Below are 19,614 nucleotides of genomic sequence, written 5' to 3'. Positions count from 1 at the left end.
AGGCGTAGTAGGCCCCTACTGACCCACATCTATGGTGCTTACCGCGACTAATAAGGCCTATTCAATGGCCTGATAACAGTTGAATCGGGTGCAGCAATCATCCTGGGCATCGGCCAAAACGGTAACGTGACATTACAGTACAATCATATTATATTACCGTTATTGTCCAATCTCCATGATACCAAATAGTTCGCCATTTACAAATCATCATCTAACATTACAAAGCAAAACCATCCCGAGTCCTTTACACAGAAATCAGTCGACAGGCTGTTATATAAGCAACCGAGAAAGTCGGGGAAGGTCTCAGTTTTTAAGTTACATTACAATCTGTTCACATAAATTTCAATACATAGCAATTAATACATGTAAATTGTTTCATATAGTACCTTTAAGAAACAGGAATTATCTATTTTTTTTGCTTGATAACGGCCTTAAGGATTAATTGACTATCCGCATTGTTGTTTACTTGTTATCTTTTCGTCAACTAATCGATTAAACGACTAATTATTTATGATCTACTGAATGATATTTCAGTGAACAAAAAAAAAGGTCTAGTCCTGAACCAGCATCACTATCACTGTGGCTACACACACACACACACACACACACACACACAAAGCATCTCATATTATTTCTATAATCAAATTTTCTTCGCAGTAAATAAATAGAGCACGAATTAAAACCCCAACACCATCCTCCTCCATCCTCCTCTTCTCCATCCTATTGATAGGCAAGGTGGCATCTCTCCCATCCACACCCTACTCCCAGTGCGCATGCGTGCCGCGGCAAACAAAGGACCAGGCATTGAACCGACGGAGGATGGCTAATAAAGTTTGACTCGCTGCAGAAATAACATCCAACATGGATGCAGCAGCAGCAGCAGCAGCAGCAACACAAGCAGGAGTGAAAAAGGATGAACCTGATGTATGTGCACGCGGAAGGTGGGGGTTATTCAGGTACACCACCCCACATCTTCATCACCCCCCCCTCCTCCTCCTCCTCCTCCTCTTCCTCCTCCATCCTCCACCTTCTTCTTCTTCTCAGTGCAATAAAACGGAAATATGAGATCAATAATTCATCTAAATCATGACATAATGTGGTTAGAGGCCGCTGGATGTGTGTGTGATAGTGTGCATGTGAGTGTGCATGTGCAGCCAAATGGTGTCACACCTCCACACAGACAAAGAGGCTCCTCTTCTTCTTCTTTGATTTCTGGATGTTCAACTGGCTGTAAATGATGAAGCGTTGCCTAGCAACCTGCGCAAATTATATAATGATAATTATAATAAACAATTTCAGGGCTGATCAATAAATAATAAAGAGCGCGTGGTGCATTTTTTCCCATTCAATAAAAGTGAGGAATAAAAAGGAGAATCTGTGCGTGAAGCGCGTGTTCCTCCAGACGGTACACACCCCTTTTTAAAAGCTCGTGCACATTTTATTTTTGCTTGAAAAAAGAAAAGGGAGAATAAATTTCTGGAATTGTTGCTTATTCAGCTTTCTTCTATTTCATTATTATTATTATTATTAAATCTACCGGATCTTTTGTCTACTCTCATGCACGCCGCGTGCGCACCGGAGGCTCCACCAAATGGAGAGATGGAAAAAAAAAAAAAACAGACAAAAGGGATGAACCAAAAATAATAAAATAGCCTAAAAAGCGTCCAAAGCGCGTGTTTTAGTAGGTGAATGGAGAGTGTGGTTGTCTTACCGTGCACGCTGAAGTTCCTCGGCTCCTCTGCTCTCCTCGCAGCTTCAAGTAGCGGCTGCTCTAATGTGTTTTTGCGGCTTCTCCTGCGCGCCCAGCGGCTTGTGCCTGCTGCTGCTGCTGCTGCACGGTGCACGGTTCAGCTCGGCTCCACACGCACGCGCGCGGTTGGTGCACGCAAAGCAAGCAAGCACACACACAGATGCACAATTCTTTTTTTGCTCAAGAGGAAAAAATGTATTTTACTGTCTGTCTTTTTCTATGATATATCTAATAAAAGAGACGATACTTTATGGTGATCCATACTGTTGTATGATATCACTAGTTTATTGGTGATTTTAATCGTCGATGCAATCACTGTAATATTCCAACAATAATATTCCCTCCAACATTTATCACAATAGCTCTGTGTTTCCAAAGTGCACCAGATTATTTTGATCTCTTCTTCCTGGTGGATGTGTGTGTGTTTTTAGTCAATAATTACTCAGGTTTTTTGCAATGCGCACTGGAGGGGAATGTGCATTTTCTCTGCGCATGTTTTAGTGGAAATACATCCTCCATCATCCATCCTCTTGTGTCTCTCTCCAGTTTGGTGTCCTCCGTGCGCCCTCTGCCGTGCACTGCAGCTCCACACCGTTTCTGTCCTTTAGTTTGGGGGTAAAAATGATGGACTTGTTGATGCACAAATGGATGCACCTGACACCCTACAGGTGGAAGAAGAACTCATTTAATTAAAACATGTGATCAGTAGAGAAACACCCCATGTGCCCTGCATTTTAGGTCAAAACTAAAAATGTTCTTTAGCCTAATTAATAATACAATAGTGTGTTGAGAAGCTGGAACCAGAAGATGTTGGGCATACTGCCTTGATAAATATGAATAAGAAATAAATATCAAATTACTTGATTATCTTTTTTTTTTAATTAAATTTACGTCCATAGAAAAAACAATAATTCAACTCACTGTTTTGGCGTTACTTTTCCAGAGTTTCTGAATGAAGATGCATTTTGAATTTACCAAAAGAAGGCGTCAACTTTGAGTTATCACAAAATATAATGTGTAATGTTGGAGCTCTCCATGCTTGTTTTGTTTTGTATGTAGTACTTACACTTGGACACTAGATGGAAGTGTTTGCAAAGAATTGAGACGTTTCATTTGCTCCTATGAACCTTCTACTGAGGAGGTGATTCCAGGTGAGTCAGTGTGTTTGCTTAATTGAACCAATGAACATCACTAACCTCTCCTCTCTAACCTAACCTCAAGCTTTCATTTAGTTCAGTACTTCAGTTTGAAGGTTCTGGTCTTTTGGGAGACTTTCCACATTTCAGAGGTAAATGTTGTTACTGACACTCAGGATGAGATTATAGGCTGTTGCAGAAACTGCTTTATGACACACAACACCACTGGGACCACTCAACACCGTGAGCACTGCTACTGCTCATACTTTGACTTACGTAGAGTTTACCATGCAGGAGAGGCTCTTTCGCTAAATGAACATGCATCCTCCTTCATTGTTGGTGTCAGCAGTTTGTTGTCAACATCTCAGCTGCTGGAGGGATTTCCAGGGTGAGGAGCAGCTAACTGCAGCCCCCTCCCCTCCCCTCCAGCAGGAACTATGCAGGGATTAGGGAGAGATGTCAGTTTAAGACGCTGTGACCTGACTGACTCGGCCGTACCTGACCTCTGCTCAGAGCTGCTGATAAATCCTGCATGTTTCTGAGATGGTGTCTCTCAGCTGCAGAGAGCTGCTTATGAACTATAACTGACCCTTCAGATCCGACATCTCTCCCTCTCTGGTCACTAACAACCAGCACAAAGCCACATACCACTAACAGGGCTGCACAGGCCTCTGGCTGTTTATCTTAAAGGGTCAGTTCACACAGAAAAACCTTCACTCGCTGACGGCGGCGTCATGACGACAGTTTTGGTTTTTAATGTGCTGAGATGTGCACTTTAGAAAGTTCTGCCTCCACATGAGGACGACGGAGGGAATTCATTCTAGTTCATGTTAAAGATGCACTAAGTTTATACCACTTATAGCAGGGGTCAGCAACCTGCGTCTCTTTAGCTCCTCTCCAGTGGCTTCCTGTGGGTTTATAAAAGTGGAAATGAATAACTGTTTTCTGTTTACATTTTCATTTTTATTTATCATTGTTGTAGGTCTACGGTACGACGGTACGACGGTACGACGGTACGACGGTACGACGGTACGACGGTACGACGGTACGACGGTACGACGGAGTATCAGGGCCACATTGAGGAAACAAAATAAATCTGAGATTTCGAGAAAAAAGTCGTAGGTTTACAAGAAAGAAAGTCGTAATATTATGATAATAAAGTAAGAAGTTTATGAGAAAAAAAGTCGTAATATCACGAGAATAAAGTCATAATATGACGAGAAAAAAGTCGTAGGTATACAAGAAAAAAAGTTGGAATATTATGATAATAAAGTCAGAAGTTTACGAGAAAAAAAGTCATAATATTACGAGAATAAAGTCATAATGATGTCATCTCTGGTTTGGTCTACTGTAAGCAGTCGGAGAATTGAGGTGGATGAGGGGGGGATGCCATCCCCCTTGTTAACCTGCCATTCACTGTAAATAACTGTTATTATTGCAGCTGCATTTTTCTTTGACATAACAGAAACCTTGAAGATTTTTATCTTTATATTTATGAGTTTGTTTGGTGCACATGCTGCGGTGAACAACCTATAATAACTAACTAAGGGTGCTTCATTTTCATTTGCAGCTGAATCATCCGGTTGAAGGCGCCTCTACACCTTTTGATTATCATTCTGAACTGAAGAGTCTGTCGTCGTCTGCGCGGCGGAGAGATTATTAAAGACAGTTTGTTGGAGTGAAGATGCGGCCTGAGGTTAAAAAAAGAAAGAAGCTGCTTCAAAACATCAGAGTTGAGTTCAAAAGCAGCTTTGAAGCGTTTGGTTGTGGTGATGCGGTGGGGGGACGAGTCATGACAGACGAACCACACTCATCAGCATTATTTAATTATACTGCGCAGATCGTCCTGAACTGAAAGTCTGCTTCATGAACTGCTGCTGTTTATCCAGTATACCAAATAATGCTTGATTATAATGTCAAAAACATAGAAGTTCATCATGTACTGACTAAAGATCTACAGCTCAGAGTGACTGATAGCTGCTCAGTGCATCTTTAACACTGGCCTGATGCTCTGGACCAATCAGCTGCCTCCAGATGGTCCGGTCCGAGCCGGAGTTTTGCAGTTGGTTGCAGAGCCTTACGCTGCATAAGATCTGTTTTCTCCTTTAACTCGTCACTTTTTCACCTGAACTTCTTCACAGCTTCAGTTGAATTTCACTTCGGTTTCAATGAAATTAAAGGAACAGTGTGTAGCATTTAGGGGGATCTAATGGCAGAAATGGAATATAATATCAATAAGTATGTTTTCTTTAGTGTATAATCACCTGATAAAAAGAATCGTTGTGTTTTCGTTACTTTAGAATGAGCCGTTTATATCTACATACAGAGCGGGTCCTCTCTCCACGGAGCCTGCCTCCATGTTTCTACAGTAGCCCAGAATGGACAAACCAAACGCTGGCTCTGGAGAGGGACATTCACGTTTTTGCGTCAGCCACCGTAGCTCTCCGACACGCTTGGCACACAGGAGAGTTGTTGTCTTCAGTTGGTTGCGATCTGCAACCTCACCACTAGATGCTGCCAAATCCTAAACACTGCACCTTTAATGTTGTATTTTTAAGGTGAATTGAGACTGTAATGACAGTTTACCTTCGTTTTTATTGGAGAAAAACAATAATTTAAATTGTCAGTATTGGAACAAATTAAGTGCAAAGTTACGTAAGTTTGGATATTTGTCAATAGCAGCTATCTTTAATAGCAGCGTCTTTAAATATGGTTGATTTTGTTAAACTCATTATTGATTGGGCTGATTGACTAAGGATTATAAAGTTAACCACTTATTCATTTACTGCCACAGTAACCAAATCACTGGAGTGGAGTCTTGATTTTCTACCACCTGAATGATTGAGATCAACTTTCACAGACATACCGCGACATTCACTACGCCTCTGTGTCTTTATCAGGGCTTAATAGTAATAACTGGGCTTGTCGTGCCCTGCCCACGTAGGAAGAGTTTGCTGCGTCATCATTTGTCGGTAAGTGGTTAAGATTAGCATTTAGCCTTCAGTAATCACAGGGAGTTGAAGACAAGCTCGACTGCAAGTAATTATCAGCCTCTCCTCCCTCCATCCGTCTTTGAGGGGACTTCCAGGAGTCTCTGGGGTCCTTGAAGGTTTTCCAGGATCCACTGAGGAGGGAGTGGGGGGGTTCCTAATGATTAATGATGAGCTTGTTGCTGAGGTTGATCCACAGTTTAATGTGTCATAATCATATATATGATACGTCATCATGATGAACCACATGGTGGTCATAGCCTAACTACAATAGAACTACCGCTAACGTGTTATCAGTAAATTACAGCAATTTAACCTCTTACCATTCTGCCCTCTTTCTTAGAAGGGTAGTGGTGGGGGACAGGGGATGTTCAGAGGGGGATAAGTAGTCAACAGTAGATGTCACATAGAAGTGGTGTACATCATCTGAAAGCTGGGAACCTGAAGATTAATTTGAGATGCAGCTCTACTGTGTGTCAAGTTGTTCTAGTCATTAATAAGAAATTAATAAATAATAATTAAAAAAAATTAATCAATTAAAATAAATTGTGTAAATGTATAAGAGTGTAGAACATCATGATATCATTTTGTGATGTCATCCCCATGCTCACTTATGTCTCATAATTTGTTGCAGCAATTTTGGGGTTGATACCATTTGTTATACAGATTTGGTGCTAAATTTAACCATTTTTTTACCACTGGAGAATTGATAAAAATGATCAATAATCCCTCCAGAATACCACATTAAGACACCAAGACCTTGAAGAACGCCAAAGAAAAAGCCATGCTGTGATTTGGGATCAAAAACCTTTGACATTTTGGAGATTTCTGCAAGAATTGGCATTTTTGCGGCAATTGGATGGCGAGCACTTCTGTTGTGTAAACTGCTCAGAAACCCCCTTATTGATCAATCTAGCTAGGAAAGCCATCCATCCTCTGAATACTCTAAGTCTCTAGTCTGATCCATCCATCCTCTGAATGCTCTAGGTCTCTAGTTTGTTGCTGTAAAGTTTCATGAGGCTGTGATTATCCTAGAGGTCACCACAGGTCATGTTATACAGTGAGGTCAATGAAATGTCTCCTATGGGGACTAACATCATCACACATGAATACAGTTGGGCTCATTGGATCCACCAGAGTCTCAGCTTTACAGTGAGACACAATTTATGTAATTCAAAGACTGTTTAGGGACCCCATTATGCAGAAATATTCAAATAGAGTCCACTGCTCATGTGCAATCAATGTATTCAGAGTTTACACTGTATGATACATCCTGTTGTCCCTGTTGAAATCTATGAAAATATGGTAAATTTGCTGTAATTTGCGGTTAAAGTGACACAACAGATCAAAAGTACATCACCTGGCTCTCCATCCTCTCCTTCTCCTCCAGGTGTTTTATGTCTTGTCATGTGTCATTGCCAGTCGTCCACTCTCTCTGTCCTCCTCCTCCTCTTCTTCTTAGCGTGATGCCGGTCGGAGGAAGTCGGTTTTGGCTTCACCACTGACACGACTAGCAGGAGTCCCGGCCCCGTTATCTCACATCTTTTAGGAGGAGGCTGAAACAGCCACAGGAAATGTTTGTCTTCCTCATCCTGTTTTGGGCAGTTCGGAAGTTTGGAGATGCTGGCGAAGAATCAAACAACACGAGACATCATGGCTCCTGTAGTCCTCCGGTACTGCTCGAGGATGAGATGATCGGTCCGATGAAACAAAGGGAGTAGTGTCTGTTATCATGGTGCAGTTAGAGATCTTAGTCTGTACTGATGTATTTGTATGTTTCAGTTTGATCTCTTTACATATGAAACATTGTGTGATTTGTAGTGAACATGGTAAAGCATGCAGAGTTTACTGAAGTGCTTCAGCAGCTCCTCATCACTCAAAATCAACACCCGCAACGTCAACTCCCCAAAAACCCTCAACACAAAAGGTCGAGACGAGAGGTGGAGCCGCGTTCACGTTACTGCGTGTTTTTAAAGCTCATTCCTAGCACTAAATCCAGCTTTACCCTGACTGAAGAATCCTCAGCAGCTTAAAGCCCATCGCTATGTGGAACGAGTGTCACTTAACCTGTCAGCAGCGGGGAGGTAGAGGTCAGGGGTCACTGAGGGGACATTGTCCAGACAGGTGACCTGTGGACAGCGATAACGGGTGGAGGACACCTCGGAGAGGACAGCTGTGAAGACGGATTAACAGGCGGTGAGGTGAGGAAAAGAATCCGCCCAGCGCCTAATGACTTCAGGTATTCAACGACATTCAGCGTCCTGTTGCTCGTGGCCGTGCTCGCACTACGTAGATGTGAGTGGTTTGTCGTTTGTTGTCGTTTGTTGAAATCTAGTCATGGAAATGCTGTTGAAACAACAGTTAGACATCTAAGGAGGATTTATTTTTTTTATCATCCAAGGTTTGTAAGCAAAGTCATTCAAGTATTTTCTTTATTGGACAGATTATGAGATGATGGGCCCCTGTTTGACCCAACACACCCCCAGATACACACATGCTCCACATCTAAAATACTACATTTTGGAAAAATTATTTTGGGGGAAAAAATAAGGGGGGAAATGCAAAAGGAAAATTGTGCATAAATAAATAAATAAATGCATGAATACATACATTTAAAAATAATTATTAAATAAATAAAAATGCAAATGCAAACATATATAAATAAATATAAATAAATGAAACAGATACATAAATACATTTGAAAATTAATAACAAATAAATGCATGAATAAATAAATAAATAAACGGGGAAATTACATTTTATCAATCAATTAATGGCTACATTTATTTTTAATATTATTTTTGCTACATTTAATGACATTCATTTATTTATTTATTTATTTATTTATTTATGAGATGATGGGCCCCTGTTTTACCTAACACATCCCCAGATACACACATACTCAACATCTAAAAATACTACATTTTGGAAACAGCTGATAACAAAGTACAAACAACAAGTCACACATGAGGATAACCAAAACTTATTGGCCCAGCATTGGCCTAAATTGGGCATGCTTGGGCGCTGGATATTATACCAGATTTGATACTTATGACGTGCGAAATTTGAGTCACATTTGCTCCAAAGCTGGCCAAGAAATGTTATCTGATCTACAGTAGCTGAGTTAGTCAGCTCCCTCAAAACTGCCCAAATCTGTCAGCCGTATTTTGGCTTCTGGTGCCAGAACATGCCCGAGTGCACCGACACTCAGCTTGTCGTTAGAACGCGTGTAGATCTGAGCTGAATGTGAACTGAATTGCTGCAGACCTGCTGCACCTTCTTCATCCATCTCCTCCCTTCCTATACACCCACACATTTTTTTATGTCTGTTGCTGACTCAGGTTGTTTTCTCACTCCTCAATGAGCAGCTGAGTCACAGGATTGCAAAACCACATGATGCAACATTGTGGTTTTGTTGTTGCACAAGTTCAAAACAGGCCCAGGGCATTTGAATAGAAAAGGCTTCAGAGTGAAACCATCAGTGTCATCTGGAGCACCTCAGTCTCCTGCATCTCCTAATGTTCTAATTAAAACTGTTTAGGAGCCTAGCAGTGCTAAAATATGTTACTTTACTTTGAAAATAACTCCTATGGAGGACGGAACCTGCCCAAGTAATAAATAAATAAATGACTCGATAAATAAATATGTCATTAAATGTAGCAAAAATAATTTAAAAAATAAATATAGCCATTAATTAATTGATAAAATGTGACATAAATTGATATTTCTGTTTTTAATTTGCTTCTTTATGTATTTATCTTTGTATTAATTCCCTTATTTATTTACTCTTCTGTTTAATTTTCCCTTTTATTTATTTATGTATAACACATGTTGAGCGACAGCCCCCTCATTTGCATAATGAAGCAGAAATGTATAAAGAAATGTAAAGAAAATTGTGTAAAGAAATCGAAAAAGAAAAGAATACATAAATAAATAAATAAAAACAAAATGCATAAAAACATAAATAAATACATACAGTACATTTAGAAATAAATATTAAATAAATAAAAAATAAATGCAAAAAATATATAAATAAATATAAATAAATGCAATAGATAAATAAATAAATTTGAAAATTAATAAAAAATAAATGCATAAATAAATAAATAAATAAAAGGGGAAATTAAACAGAAAAGTAAATAAATAAGGGAATCAATACAAAGATAGATAAATAAAGAAACAAACTAAAACAGGAATATCAATTTATGTCAAAATGTATCAATTTATCAATCAATTATTAATGGCTACAGTTATTATTTTTGCTACATTTAATGACATTTATTTATTTATCTATTTATTTATCTGTTTATTTATTTGTTTATTTATGATTGGTTTGCTGCTATCCTGCCAGTCAGCCGCAGGGGGCACTACATCCCAAAGGACAGGATGGACGTCTGGCGGGGCCCCCGGGGGCCCAGACCAGCAGGGGTCAGGGGTCATCCTGTGTGCTGAGTAAGTCGAGGGGAAAATCAGACACACACACACACACACACACACACATGCTCCTATGTTTGGATTAGACGTGTGTGTTGTTAACCTACAGCTGGAATGTTAATGCTTCACCGTGTAGCTCATTATGTGATTCTACAGACAGATAGAAGTCACAGGCTTTGTGTAAAATTCTAAATGAAGTCTTCAGATCTTCAACCTGAAATGTTTCCAGAACTGAGCGGGCCTTTAGAAAGACAAAACAAAGACTAAACTGACTCCTCAGCAGCAACGTTGTGTAATGTTTCTGTCTGATATAAACCTCCCTCAGTATCTTTAGGGCTTCCAGTGAACTACTGGACGATTACTGAGTCACTTTCAGAACTCTGAAGTGTTTTCGGCAGGACAACAAAGACCCTCAGTACTTTGTTTCAACAAGAATCCTTCAGTTGAGACGATTTCCTCACAGATATGAAGCGTTCTGATGAAACAGGATACAGAATATACACAAATGGACTGTGTGGATATCTGTGAATCTTAATTTGACATATTCTTATCATGCAAACCTCTCTGGGTTTGATCAGATATCATTCATAGCCGGATTTATACAACATTTTATCCGTAAAAACATCCAGAAAATTTATCTTTTTAATGTCTGTTGACAATATTTTCTGATTTATGGAATGATAAAAAAGAGATATCCAAAGATACCTCTGTAAAAACCTTTGACTCCAATATGTCCACTAAATGAAACCAGAATTTTGAACCCGGCTTTATCCAATGTTCACATTTCTGTTCCGGAAATGTATGCACATATTTAATATCATAAAAATGCCACATTTGCATATTTAAACATAAAATTTCATTGTGTCTGAAAGGAAGTGAATGTACTAAGAGAAAGAAATACTCCATCAGGGAAAAACATGAAGGAATGAATAAAAAAACGGAAGAACATTAGTTCAAACCGGAGCGGGGAATTATTCAGTTTTATTTCCAGAGAATTAAAAGTAGGTCTATTTAACATAAAAATGCTGTTGCACAGTACTTATTATTGTTATTTTCATTCTTTAAAAGTCACCAGAATGCAGAAAACAAGGAGGATCCCTAACTAGCTCTCTATTTTATAGCTCTCAAGGTTGGAAAGTATGAGAATGAAGATTATTTTATTTTCTCTGTTTTAATCCTTCCACTGTGCTTCTGCGCTTTTTACCTGCAAACATCACCTCCAGCTCCAGATCCACATCCAGACAGCAGGAGGGGTCCGAGAGACAGCAGGCTGCAGGAGGAGGAGGAGGAGGAGGAAGAGGAGGAGGAGGTGCTGGGTGGAGGAGGAGGAGCTTCAGGATTATTGTGCACCGGTGTCACAGTCTGTCTGTGAGCGTCTCCAAAGTTTGACCGCCTGCCTCGCGTTTCTTCTCTCGTGCTGCACGTTAGAGAGAGTTGACCTGAAGAAAGAAGCGACCTCCTGACCACACACAGAGAGACAGGAGGCTGGACCCAGGCTCCAGGTCCAGGTCCAGGTCCAGGTCCAGCTCCAGGTCCAGCTCCAGGTCCAGCTCCAGGAGGAGAAAGTTTGTTGAGAGGACTCTGTGCTGCAGCAGTAACCCATGAAACAAAGAGTACATGTCCTACTGTAGTGCGTCTCTGGAGGACCATGATGGACTGAGACTGTCGGATCCGCTTCTCTCTTGTTGTGTTTGGACTCAACACGAACCTGCAGCACATGAGTTGGATGAACCGGACCGGTTCCATACACTAAACCCTCTGGGATTAAAATAAACCAGGCCAATGGATAACTTCTTCACAGAGGTGAGAGAGCTGTCTGTCTTCTCTTCATTCATGCAACATGTTGGACACACGCACACGCACACACACACACACACACACACACACACACACACACACACACACACACACCGGCTGTCTGTCTGCAGGAGCGCAAACACCACATGCACGAAGACTTTTAGGATTCCTATAATAAACTTTAGCATGTTTATAACTACTGTAATAAACATATGCATGTTTATAACTACTATAATAAACTTTAGCATGTTTATAACTACTGTAATAAACATATGCATGTTTATAACTACTATAATAAACTTTAGTATGTTTATAACTACTATAATAAACTTTAGTATGTTTATAACTACTATAATAAACTTTAGTATGTTTATAACTACTATAATAAACTTTAGCATGTTTATAACTACTATAATAAACTTTAGTATGTTTATAACTACTATAATAAACCTTAGCATGTTTATAACTACTATAATAAACTTTAGCATGTTTATAACTACTGTAATAAACTTTATTATGTTTATAACTACTATAATAAACTTTAGCATGTTTATAACTACTATAATAAACTTTAGCATGTTTATAACTACTATAATAAACTTTAGTATGTTTATAACTACTATAATAAACTTTATTATGTTTATAACTACTATAATAAACTTTAGCATGTTTATAACTACTATAATAAACTTTAGCATGTTTATAACTACTATAATAAACTTTAGTATGTTTATAACTACTATAATAAACTTTAGCATGTTTATAACTATTAAAACATGTATGAACAGTCTGTGTGTGTAGGAAGCATCCTGCAGCTAAACACCTCCACAAGTTCTCACAGAATGCTGTTGTTCTATTATTATAAGGATATAGATACAATAAAGTGCCATAAAGTAGCATTAGCTCACCTCTAAGATGATATTATGCAAATTAGATGTGATAAAAGCACAATTACGCAACAATGTTTTTATTGGAGCAAAGGATGTCATAAAGGGCTTTAAATGAGCCCTGAACTCATCACACCTACTGGAGTGTCACACAGGGGACTGTGCTGGTCAGACTGGGGGTCTGTGGTTGGACCTGGTCCCAGTGGGTCTGTGGTTGGACCTGGTCCCAGTGGGTCTATGGTTGGACCTGGTCCCAGTGGGTCTGTGGTTGGACCTGGTTCCAGTACTGTAAAGTTCTTAATAGAAGTGTGAATTGTGGGAGCCAATGGGAGAGTTTGATTGAGAGCCAATTAAGTGATGAAGGACAGTTGAGGGTTTTAATTCCTGTTTGCCAACACTGTCCCAGTGAGGATGAGAGGATGCCTCCTTCCACTGGTGCTGTTTCCACTGAGCTGCTATCTGATCATTATGAGGCAAAGAAACATACATTCTCTTGTTTTGAAGATCAGATATTCATGCTTTAATCTTCCTGTAGAGATCCTGTCATCACATAACATCCTTTAGCTCCAACTTCTCTCTGTCTTTTGTGATTGTAAACTAAATATCTTTTGGTTTTGGACCGTTGGTTGGACAAAATAAGACATTTGAGATAAGGTGGTGGGGATTTTTCACAGTTTTCTGATGTTTAATAGAACAAACGATGAAGTGATTAAACAAGAAAACAACTGTCATTTGCTGCCCCGCTGGTTTGAATGTTGTATCTTCATAGGAAGATCCTTAGATGACTTCCTATGTGAACACAAATCCTGTTATTTCCCATGAAAGATCCTGTCATCACATCACTGACAGCCGCTTGATACAAACTGAAGTTCAGTGGGGTGTAACAGGTGAGCTCTGAGTCGACAGGTGGGTGGTTCAGGTGGGTTTATCCTCCATGATAATCCTGTTCATCTCGATAGTCTGAAGGCTGTGACTCACGGCTAATGAGCATTCATTGCGGCGTATTTACGACATCGCCGTCCGCACCTCTTCCGTGATGACGTCGGCCAGGTAACGGCAGCTACACACCTGAGTCACTCCTGAGTGTGTGTTTTTATTTTTGAGGAGAAGTGTACTTTCACTGAGAATAGAAAAACACTGAGAGCGATTTAAAACCGGTTTGTCTTCAGGTAGTGGTGCAACGGTGAGACTGCTGGTTGAAAGATTGCCTGCTTTCTCATTGGTGCTCGTGCATTTTCAAAACCCAGCGAGGCTTTCGGCGGTATGACGGGCCAAAGGTCACAGCGCTGACTGAGCTGAGTAAAACAAACACTCTGAGGTTTTTCTCCTGACGAGTGGACGCTACATCTGGCTGTCCAGCTCTTCCCTGCAAGTCTTGGAGGAAGAGAGAGAGAGAGAGAGAGAGAGAGAAAGAGAGAGAGAGAGGGGGAATATTTGTGAGTGCCAGAAGCAGGCGGGCGTTCACAATAGTCTCAAATATCGTCCTGCCTGCCTTTATATCTGCCAGCGAATCGCAGCTGAAACAAAGAGCCCAGTCTTTAAGGAAAAGGGCATTTGACGAGGAAGTGAAGCAGCTTCCAGCCCGCTGCAGACGGAGGCCAGCAGTTTGAGCTGAGAGGAATTTAAACTGGGGAGGAAACTGGAGTGTTTCATATTTATACTGAAGACAGTTTAGATGAGGGACCCACAGTCAGACTGAAGCTGGACAAAGACACTCTGTGGAGCCTTCAACCGTCCTCCTTCTTAAGATTACCGGTTTACTCCATTCTCCTGTGTACAAAACACGTCTCATTATCGGTGTAAACTCAGACCCACAAAGCATCATGGGTACATGTGTGATGTTTAGTCTTTGTATTTGGTTCTGTGCTCCTGTTGGCGGGACGTTTTGCTCCTTGTTGGTGCATTTTTTAAAGTTTTTTTCCAACAACTTCTATAAAATGTAGTGCTGAAGAGATGCAGCGAAGCACATTGTCCCGACACTATAGAGTTTACTGAACGTGTTGACAGTGACACATCTTTTAACGGGAGGTTTCTAATTAGTGAGCAGCCCGAGTCGGACCAGGGACCATAAATAGAGTGACTACACATACAGACTGCAGATTTTTACAAGTTCAATCACAAACATTTTATATCCTCTACAGGATTTAGTGTGGCTGCACAAACAGGACCTTATTTAAAGGGGCTCTATAAGAATCAGAAATTGCTTGTTAACAGTGACACCTGTCGCCATGAAGTCAACGACAGCCAGCGTCCTGTTGCTCACGCTTGTGCTCGTACTCTGTAGACGCGAGCGAACATCGCTCAAAACAGTGAGGCGACACACATCAGCTAAAACCACAATATCATTCTATATTTCACCTGCCTGGCAGTAATGTTAGCTGACCTGTCCAATAGGAATTTTGCCAGTTTGGGGTCCGTTTTGATACCCAAAACCAAACGAAGGTTCCTCCATGAATCAAAGGCCCGGCCGATGTTGAACCTCACCAGTGCTTCCGTGGAGTTTTTGTTGGAGTCTGAGTTGTGGTGGGGGACTGGTCAGTTTGTTGGCGTTAACGGACTCCATTTCTAACCGAACGTTAGCCATCGTTGCACGCTGTTAGCCCTGTAAGCGGAGCTGAAGAGAGTAAAGGCACTTGCGAGCGCGCATGACGTCACATTTGTTCGATTTTACCGGAAAAAACGTCCCACATTATTCTCATTAAAAGCAGTTTACAGGCTGATAGGTAGAGGAATCACAGAAAGTCGCTGATGGTCTAATTTTTTTACGTTAGGTTCCAACCTGTTCACACATTGGCAATAAAAAATGATTAAGTTATCGGTCTAGTTGTTGCCGGTCTGTCCCGCACAGTCGGCTCTAGTCTGCCCGTGTCTGAGGTTTTTCAGCCGATTCAGCATGTTGATTCACAACTTATACTTATACTTATAGATCTGCTGTCATCTGTCCTCCTGTTCCACTTTTTGAATGACAACTACAGACTACCGCCACCTGCTGGTGTAGAGAGTTATTTCATCTCACGCAGGTGCAGAACGTATGTGGTAGTCGGCCGTCGGCTGTAGTCTTTGCGGTGTGAGTTCAAGTAAGCAGAGTATTAGGATTTAAAGACCACCTTCATCCTGATAAGATAGTTATATTGCATATTGGCACATACTGTTACTTATTTGTATCAAAACTAGCCTTTAAAAACCCCAAACCTTTTCAGAGTGTCATTATGTTTCCATTTTAACCAACCCAAAGTGGATCGCACAAAAATGAGAGTGGAAAAAACCCTCTGAAATGAACATTTTGAAACACTGAGAGCAGCAGCTGTTGGAGGCATGACGAGGCAGGTTTCTCTCAGGTTCAACAGACTGACTCCCTCCAGGCTGCAGAGGAATCCTGCTCGCCTCTGATTGGCCAATAATATCCTGTTTTATCATATCCAATGAACGGGCAGCGCTGGATGATGTTTGAAGCTGGAGTGTGTGTGTGTGTGTGTTGACACAGTGGAGTCTGACAGTTACAGGGTTTGTTTTTATTTGAACCGGTGGGCGTGCTGTGTGTGTGTGTGTGTGTGTGTGTGTGTGTGTGTGTGTGTGTGTGTGAGAGGTACAGACTTCACCTGTCCACCAATCAGAGAGCGGGCTTGCCTCAGATGTTGGGTTTTTGCAGGGATGACTGTGTTAGTCAAGGGAGGCAGATAACAGGCCTCAGATCAGTCAGGCTCTGGGACAACAGTGACTTACTAAAGGTAGAAAGACGGCACACGTTGCTTATCAATGGCTTACTTACTATACAACGTATTAATAAGACATGAGTACAAAGTTTTTAATACTTGATGCCTAAAATGCTTCATATTTAGCGAGAATCACCGCCTCGAGGCTGTACTGTATGCCCTCGTTAACTAGTCAAGTTGTAGTTTACATCCATGTCTGTCCAAACTTTCGTCACTTCATCATTTTATCCTGTTAAGATAAGATAAGATAACATAGATCTTTATTAATCCCGAAGGAAATTCTTGTACCGGAGATTGCTCAGAAATGACAAATTCAAGTGTATAAAATAAAAAGTAGTATTTCTAGCACCAGTGCCTAATAGAATAACAATAAAGTAAGATATATTTAGTAAAATGAGTAAATAAGATAAGTAAAACATTTTATTAATTTTTTTAAAGTAAGCTAAAAAACAGAAAAAGAAGCATATTGCATACGATGGACATTAAAGGTCCCATATCGTGCTCATTTTCAGGTTCATACTTGTATTTTGTGTTTCTACTAGAACATGTTTACATGCTGTAATTTTGAAAAAACTTTATTTTCCTCATACTGTCTGCCTGAATATACCTGTATTCACCCTCTGTCTGAAACGCTCCGTTTTATTTCATTTGAAATTGGAATTGCAACGGAATTGCGTTGCTAAGCAACAGTTTGGGTCCATGTTTACTTCCTGTCAGCTGATGTTATTTACTTACACTGCAACAGGAAATAAACTGGGACACATTTAGAATGTTTATGTTTAAAACCGTGAAACTGTCTAAATATTGTATATTTGTGACATCACAAATGGACAGAAATCCTAACGACTTGTTTCAAACGCACAATTTCTGAATACGGGTTGTGTGTGTTTCTCTGTATATTGAGCGTTTTGATAGTTTAACAGTATTTATATAGCACTTAAACCTATTTTATAATATAAAAGACATTTAACTTTCACTTTTTACAATATGGGACCTTTAATATTGCACATGATATTGATATTATTGTTGTTGTTCTCCGTGTTTTCAGCTGTCCTTCCTGCAGAAGGGGAAGGAGTTCTATAGTCTGATTACCATTTAACTCCTCCACCTTCTGCAGGAAGGACAGCTGAAAACACTGAGAACAAAAGTTTGTTAGACATTTGTGTAAAATTGTCATAATTAGCATGTGAATTCTTATTCTTATTTGTTATGGCCAAAAAACCTGGTTTGTGAGGTCACAGTGACCTTTGACCTCAAAAACTTAATCAGTTAATCCTTGAGTCCAAGTGGACGAAGGACCAAGTAGACAGTACGAATGCGATTCACCTGGTTTGATTCCATACAGTCCAGAAACTTCCATCTCTTCTTATTCTTTCAGTCTATTCTGTCCTCTCTCCTCAGCCTCTCCTCAGGTGTGTCTCTGCATTCCTCATTACAACCATTAAAAAGTAAGAGCCCAATCATCACAGATGTTAATAGGCTCACCGCAGCAAACAAAATGCCCCGCCTCGTTTTAAATGGCTTCATTTTAACGATGATTTGGAGGGTTTCTGTGTCGGAGCGTTTCCTCTCCCTCCCTCCCTCCCTCCCTCCCTCCAAGTCTCCCTGGCTGGTTTCAAGCAGAAACCTGACACCATGTGGAGCAGCCACAAAGAACGGGGAGGAATTTAAACAGCTTGCAGATTTGTCGTTTTGTGCACTGCAGACCCCCCAACCTCCCCCCGCTCCTCGCTGTCCTCGTAAGACAACTGTGTTGTATTGAATTGATGAATTGTTGCTCAGTCTGCAGCTTCTGTTCATTCAGGAGTTCCTTCAGGTCACCGTGACGAGTGACCAATCAGAGTCTGAGGAATCTCCTCTTCACAGTGACTCCTGTCTCTAAGAATAGTACAACTATGGCAGACTAATGAAAACATTCTGCAGATGCACTATAGGGACTAAAGTATGTGGATGAGCTTGAAGGTTCATTCTTGACCTTGAAAACAGCAACTTGGCAAAAGATTCTCAGCTCAAGGTCCACTTCACTTTGTAATTCCAAAGCTTTTTCAATCACATCTCATGACCTTCCTCTCCGAATGGAGTGGCTCAAGTGGTTGTAATGGAGATGGTTTAGTTGTTAACATAAGGACATTTGTTGATGTGATAACGGGTGGGTTAACCATTTCACACCCCGTAGGCGTCACTTTATTTCATCAAAACTACTATAGTTAGGTTTAGGAAAGAGCTACATGGTAGGGCTTAAAACTACTACGTCTATATAGTGAAAATGTCTCTGAACGTTGTGAACACGGGACACGAACAGCGGTCTCCTGGATCTTTTTGCTCTTTACTCCTGGCGCGCTTTCTCAGAGTGTTAAAGCTTCAGTAGGCAACATTTTTTTGGCATCATTGGGCAAAAATCCATAATAACCTTTCAGCATATTGTAATTCAAGTGTTCTGAGAGAAAACTAGATTTCTGCTCCTCCTCATGGCTCTGTTTTCAGGCTTTAAAGAAATCTAGCCCGTGACGGGAGACTTTGACCAATCACAGGTCATTTCAGAGAGAGAGCATTCCTATTGGCTGGGCTCCGGCTGGTGGGCGATTCTTGGTATTTCCTCAACTGATCTCAACATGGCTGCTGGGTCTCAAACTTTCTCATTTTACATCTAAACCGTGCACTACAAGATGATTCTGAGAACATCTGAGGAGAGAAATAGGCATTAACGTAACAGAATATTGATTCATATTTGATCAGCGCTGCCTAGTTTGACCGTTTGATCGGAGTTCGCGAGTGATTGACAGCCGGCTCTTATAGACGGCAGCTGGACGGCAGACCTCAGATCAGCTCTGACTGCTTGTTTTCCTCCGGTCTGTGAAATCTTGCAGATGCCGTTAGGAGCACCGGAGGACATGACTTTTTTTTTAT

General features: G+C 40.6%; 2 protein-coding genes across 2 annotated transcripts in view; one reads left to right on the top strand and one right to left on the bottom strand.

The window, feature by feature from the left end:
* The window catches only part of basp1 (brain abundant, membrane attached signal protein 1), a 59,008-nt gene extending 57,145 nt beyond the window's left edge, over positions 1-1,863 (bottom strand). The window contains exon 1 of the mRNA XM_037786951.1: positions 1,712-1,863. The gene's annotated coding sequence lies outside the window, so the exon portion shown is untranslated. The remainder of the gene's footprint in view (positions 1-1,711) is intronic.
* A 9,807-nt stretch (positions 1,864-11,670) lies between these two features.
* myo10 (myosin X) overlaps positions 11,671-19,614 on the top strand; it is a 134,243-nt gene continuing 126,299 nt past the window's right edge. The window contains exon 1 of the mRNA XM_037787266.1: positions 11,671-12,113. Coding sequence (XP_037643194.1) covers positions 12,093-12,113 — 21 coding nt within the window. The 5' untranslated portion in view covers positions 11,671-12,092. The remainder of the gene's footprint in view (positions 12,114-19,614) is intronic.

This window comes from Sebastes umbrosus, chromosome 12, assembly GCF_015220745.1.
Source record: "Sebastes umbrosus isolate fSebUmb1 chromosome 12, fSebUmb1.pri, whole genome shotgun sequence".
Taxonomy (NCBI): Eukaryota; Metazoa; Chordata; class Actinopteri; order Perciformes; family Sebastidae; genus Sebastes; species Sebastes umbrosus.
The sequence above is the reverse complement of the archived record's forward strand: the minus strand, read 5'-3'. Positions and strand labels throughout refer to the sequence as shown.